At 45.1% G+C, this 5,360-nt stretch overlaps 1 protein-coding gene across 4 annotated transcripts in view; it reads left to right on the forward strand.

Annotated features, from left to right (window-relative positions):
• Nucleotides 1-338: 338 nt before the first annotated feature.
• Nbn (nibrin) overlaps nt 339-5,360 on the forward strand; it is a 35,486-nt gene continuing 30,464 nt past the window's right edge. Inside the window, exons 1-2 of one of the 4 annotated variants that reach the window (XM_021222084.1) lie at nt 339-525; nt 4,769-4,902. In XM_021222084.1, coding sequence (XP_021077743.1) covers nt 489-525; nt 4,769-4,902 — 171 coding nt within the window. In that variant the 5' untranslated portion in view covers nt 339-488. Of the gene's footprint in view, nt 526-675; nt 968-4,768; nt 4,903-5,360 lie in introns of those variants that run through there. The other 3 variants (XM_029533301.1, XM_029533303.1, XM_029533302.1) reach the window with 3 other exon arrangements.

The following is a 5,360-nucleotide window of genomic DNA, read 5'->3' on the forward strand; positions in this document are numbered from 1 at the left end:
AGTCAAAGATAACAATGCAGCTTGTGGATTTATTGTTATTCTGTAAATTCTGACATTGTATATAGATGTAAACATGGTTCTGGTATAATACAGTGGAGAAGATTAAACATACTTTGGCATGAAATCTTCATCTTGACTGATACTACAAATGATGTAACTTAAGAGATTTGAAAATACAGAAAATAATACACTCAACTTTGATACATTTAATTTAAAATCCACATGACTTCCGAGATTTTTAAACATTGCAGTTCATTGATTACATTCCTAGCAGGACGCTGTCCGCGCTGCACTGCTGCATCTTCAGCACTAGGTGGCGCCCGCGCCGGCGGCGCGCTCTGGTCCCGTTCCCGCCTTTCCGAAGACCTTATCAGAGTCCTGGGAACGCGCACGTCCCGGAGTCCGCGCCGGTGCAGCCCGGTGACCGCGCACGCTGGGCATCCGCGGTTGGCGTCGCACGTCGCGGGGGGTTCTGAGACGCCGCACCCATGTGGAAGCTGCTCCCGGCCGCCGGTGCGGCTCCAGGTAGGCGCGCTAAGGAGGCGGCGGGGAGTTCTTTCCCCCGTCCCCGGGAGCGGCCGCGGGGAGGTGGGGGGGGGGGCGGGGAAGCCGTGGAGCGCGCCCGCACTTCCGGTCCGTCCTCCTCGCCTTCCGGCGGACTCCTAGGCGGCGGGAACTGGCTGGACGCGGAAGCCGGGTGGTGGGAACCGGGATGGGAGCCCCAGCTAGGCTGCGAGCCGAGCGGGGGGGAAGAACCACGCCGAGTTACCCGGGCGCCCAGCCAAGGCTGGGGACCGACGCTCACCGGATCGTAGCGAGGAGAAATCACGCGACACCACGGGGCCGCTTGAAAGTTTTCAGAATTTCCCCTCGGGGAGGAGTCCTCTGGCCCCACGGTTTCACGCAGTGAGAAAAGTTATCACTTGTTAAGTGGTTGTCCCCTTATATAGTCACTGGTGATGGGAGAGTAAGTACTTGCCTGCGACTCTATCTCGTTTGCGGGGAACTTAAAGAAGATGCAGTTTCCTACCAGTGTAAGGGGAAGGATAAAGTCTGAAAGATGATGTGGGTTGGGGCTCTGCAAGGGTAGGACGCAGCTTTGAGTTGCGGAGCATGGAGGACTCTGAATAGTTAGCCTGGAGCCTAGCTAACTCTATGGATGTTTGTAAGATAGAAATTTTTCTAGACGTGGTGGCGCAGGCATATAATCCCAGCACTTGGGAGGTGGAGGAAGGAGGATCCGGAGTTAAAAGATAGCAACTACCTAAGTTTGAAGCCTGCGAGCTACACGAGAGCCTGTCTCTCATGTGCTTTTAGGCTGTAGTTCAGTACTCACCTGGGTAGTACTTTATGAACATGATAGCAGAATTAAATATGCTTCTAGAGAGCCAATATCAGAGATGCGTTTCGGAATCTGATAGACGCCAAGGGACTAGTTTCCAAGTGAGGTGGTCTCCTTTGGGTTACAGCAGAAACTCACAGAATATTTATTTATCTTCCTTGAAACCGTCCCAAGTTCCTCTCTGCTAAACTGAGTGTGATAGCTCCTGCCTGTGATCCCGGCTCCTGAGAAGCTGAGCCTGGTGGATGTTGTGTTCCGGGACAGCTTAGTTAAGGCAGCATAGTGAGACTTCCTCTCAAAACGGAACTAAAGGAAACAGAAATCTCATTGACAGTACTTAAACGGTTCAGAAGGCTGCCAGGGGTCAGCTGGACTCTTCCTATTTGTCTAGTTGTGATAATTACTTCTCCAATTGTAATAGAAGCCCAGGCCTCCAAATTCCACAGGTCTCCAACATGTCTGCTATTACTCCACCAGTTGCAGATTTACACTTTATTTTAGCATTTTATTGATTCTTTGGGAATTTCATATCATGAACTTCAACAGCTCATCTCATCCCTCCATATCCACCCTCCACCCTCTGCCCTTTCAATCTCCCCCCTCACAAAAGAAAAACAAAATTTTACCCTGAAAGCTTCAGTGTGTCATGTAATATACCCTTTTGGCCAAACAGCTTTCCTTGCAAATGTTCATTGCTATGAGTTGGTCTGGTATGTGTCCTCCGTCTCCTGCTACACTGTCAGTACTGGATCTTCTTGGATATCCTGTTGTTGCCCTTTGCTGTGGAGGTCCTGCATCTTTGGATCTGGAGGACCAGCCCGTTCCTGAGCTCCAGCAGCTCATCAATGGGGTTAGATGTTGCAGTAAACCAACTCAAAGCCTTGGATCTGGGCCTGGGTTGTAGCTGACTTGGTCAACCTGACCGCTCCAGTGTGCCATAGCTGCTGAGGGGTGGAGACAGCTCTGTACAGCCCTTGGCATGGCATCAACATGGCCCTAGCTGGCAGCCCAGACCAGGGATGGCCACATGACCTTTGGTGGTAACGTGATCCATGGACATCAACACAGGTCCCCACTGCTGCAGGGCCATGAACCCAGACATGGCTTTAGGTGGTGGTGTGGGCTACTCACATCAAGCCATTCGTCACTACTTTCCACTCTCCAGTTCCACCTTTCTTCATTGTACCGCATTCTTCTGTTTTTCTTTCCATCTCTCCACCACTTACTTGTTCATCTTACTTGTACCTGGGCCTCTGGGTGTCTTCTTACTGGTGCCTGGTAGAGGTCATCTTCAAAGTGCTCCTCCCCACCAGTGTGTCTTTGCACTGGGGGGGGGGGGGCTCAAAACAACTTTTTTTTTAATTAGTAATTTTCTCACTGATTTAAAATGCAACTGTTAATAGTAAAACAAAAGTCTTCCAAAGGTGTAGTTGCAGCTAATCTGATCTTGTATTAATTTAGGTTTTTTTTTCCCCCCTGGTCCATTGAAATATCTTTTAATGGCCATAGGTTTTTGGCAAATTTTGCAATCTAAGAAGGCAAATTTCTTTCTATGATTATAAATTTCAGCATCGTAAGAGCGCTGGCTACCCTTCCTGAGGATCTGGGTTCAAGTCAGCTGTACTCTGAATCCTCGGGATTCTATGCACTGCATGCATGTGCTGCACAAGACATTACAGACATACATTCAGACAAATGCTTGTACGCAGAAAGGAAAAGGAAAGAAAATAGTTTTTGATTTTTTTTTTTTCTTGCCAGCCCCCCCCCCCTTTTTTTTTTTTGAGAGGGTCTCAACCATATCAACCTGGCTGGCCTTGAACTCACTGATCTGGCTATGCCTCCTGAGTGCTGGGTTTAAAGGCATGTGCTTTTTAAGGTCTAGCTCACTTGCTTTATATTTTTATTTTTTTAAAGAAGTATTTATTTTATGTATGTAAGTGCACTGTAGCTGTCTTCAGACACACCAGAAGAGGGCGTCGGATCCCATTACAGATGGCTGTGAGCCACTATGTGGTTGCTGGGAATTGAACTCAGGACCTCTGGAAGAGCAATCAGTGCTCTTAACCGCTGAGCCATCTCTCCAGCCCCGCTTTATTTTTAAGATATTTTCCCAATTGCATTTTAAAATCATTTAAGCAACTCCAAAATCTATAGTGTGATTTTGTTTTGTCATATACTAAATTTATGTTGTGTTGGAGGGAGTACTGATTCAATATTGATTTCCCTTTGTAAAATGATAAAGGCTCCCAGGTATTTAGATAACCTTTTGTATTCTTCAGTGAGGCTTTATTAGGAAAAAGCACTTGGAGCTAGAAAGATGTCTCAGCAGTTAAGACCATTTCTTATTCTTGCAAAGAACCCGGGTTCAGTTCCCAGAATCCACGTGGTGACTCACAACTATCTATAACTCCAAGTCCTGAGAAATCTGATGCCCTCTTATGACTTTCAGGGGCACCAGACACATACATGATTGCCCCTGACACACGTGATTGTAGACGGTACAAGATCCTTGTGCATGTAACTAAGCACTAGGAAAACTGGGTAAGTTAAACATGACGACATATCTCTCTCTTCAAAGGAAGGAGATATTTGTTTTCCACTTGGAATGCTGGGGGAAGTAGTTCACTTCAAAACCTGGTGGTCTTTGCTATCTGTAGGGCTGAATCTCTCATCAGACTATAATGTTTGTTTATTGCAAACCCCTCCCTAAATCTCGAGCATCGCCTCCCAGTCCATTAAACCCATCCATATGTGCAGCGCCACTTGTACTTTTCAACAGCCTAAGTGACTTCTGTTAGCTTAGGGCCAGGCTAATCCTGACTTCTATAGACACTGTGTTACCTCAGCCGTTCTCCCTGGATCCTTAATTGAACATTGTTTCTGAGTCAACAGAACCCATCTTTGTAGAAGAAGCCATAACGAGTTTCAGTGTAAACAGGTCTTAAGCTTTGTTGTACACACCGGGGCTGAGCTAATTGTCATCAGGAAACTATTATTCAAAGTTGTGCTGTGCTTAAATATGGCTAAAATCAAGACTCTAGTGATTTGTACCATCACTGGCTGGCTAACTAAGTCAAGCTGAACCGAGTTTCATTTTTGCCTCTCTATGGATTGTTCTGCTGCCAGCTGTAGAACTGGCAGGACCCCCCCACACACACACACACTGTACATATGTATATGTAGACAAAACACATAAAATAAATCTAGCAAAGTTTATTAAAAGAAACTCACATATGATGTATATAATTTATTTATATAAATAAAAACATGCAAAATGTCAAGTTGCTTAACATTTAAGTAGCAAAAGTATGAGTTATTTGCAATAATATGCAGTATGTCCTGTATCATGAATGTGTGTATGTGTGTGTATGTATGTATGTATGTATGTATTGTATATTACATTCATTTACTTCTGTTTTCCCTCAGGAGAACCATACCGACTTTTGGCTGGCGTAGAGTACATTGTCGGGAGGAAAAACTGTGGCATTCTAATTGAAAATGATCAGTCAATCAGTCGAAATCATGCTGTCTTAACAGTAAACTTTCCTGTAACCAGTTTGGTATGCTGCTGACTTTATTTTTCTATCTGTTATTGTTTGTTTTAAGATTTATTTATTAATTTATTTTATGCATATGAGTGTTGTATCTGCATGGACTCCTACATAACAGAAGAAAACTTCAGGTCACATGGTTATGAGCCATCACATGGTTGCTGGGAATTGAACTCAGGACCTCTGGAAGAACAACCAGTGCTCTTGACAGCTGAGCCATCTCTCCAGCCCCTATTTTACTATCTTGTTAGAGATAAGAAAAAAACAAAACAAGAAGCAACAGAAAAACCCACACATAGTTAGGATTTTAGTTGTCTTTATTTTGAAATAGGATGCATCTATCTGAATAGTTTACTTTTTCTTCTGGTGATTTTGAAATTCAGAGACTGGTTGTTAGAAAACATCCTCTTGAGCCGGGCGTGGTGGCGCACGCCTTTAATCCCAGCACTTGGGAGGCAGAGACAGGC

Source organism: Mus pahari, chromosome 22 (genome assembly GCF_900095145.1).
Source record: "Mus pahari chromosome 22, PAHARI_EIJ_v1.1, whole genome shotgun sequence".
NCBI classification, from domain to species: Eukaryota; Metazoa; Chordata; class Mammalia; order Rodentia; family Muridae; genus Mus; species Mus pahari.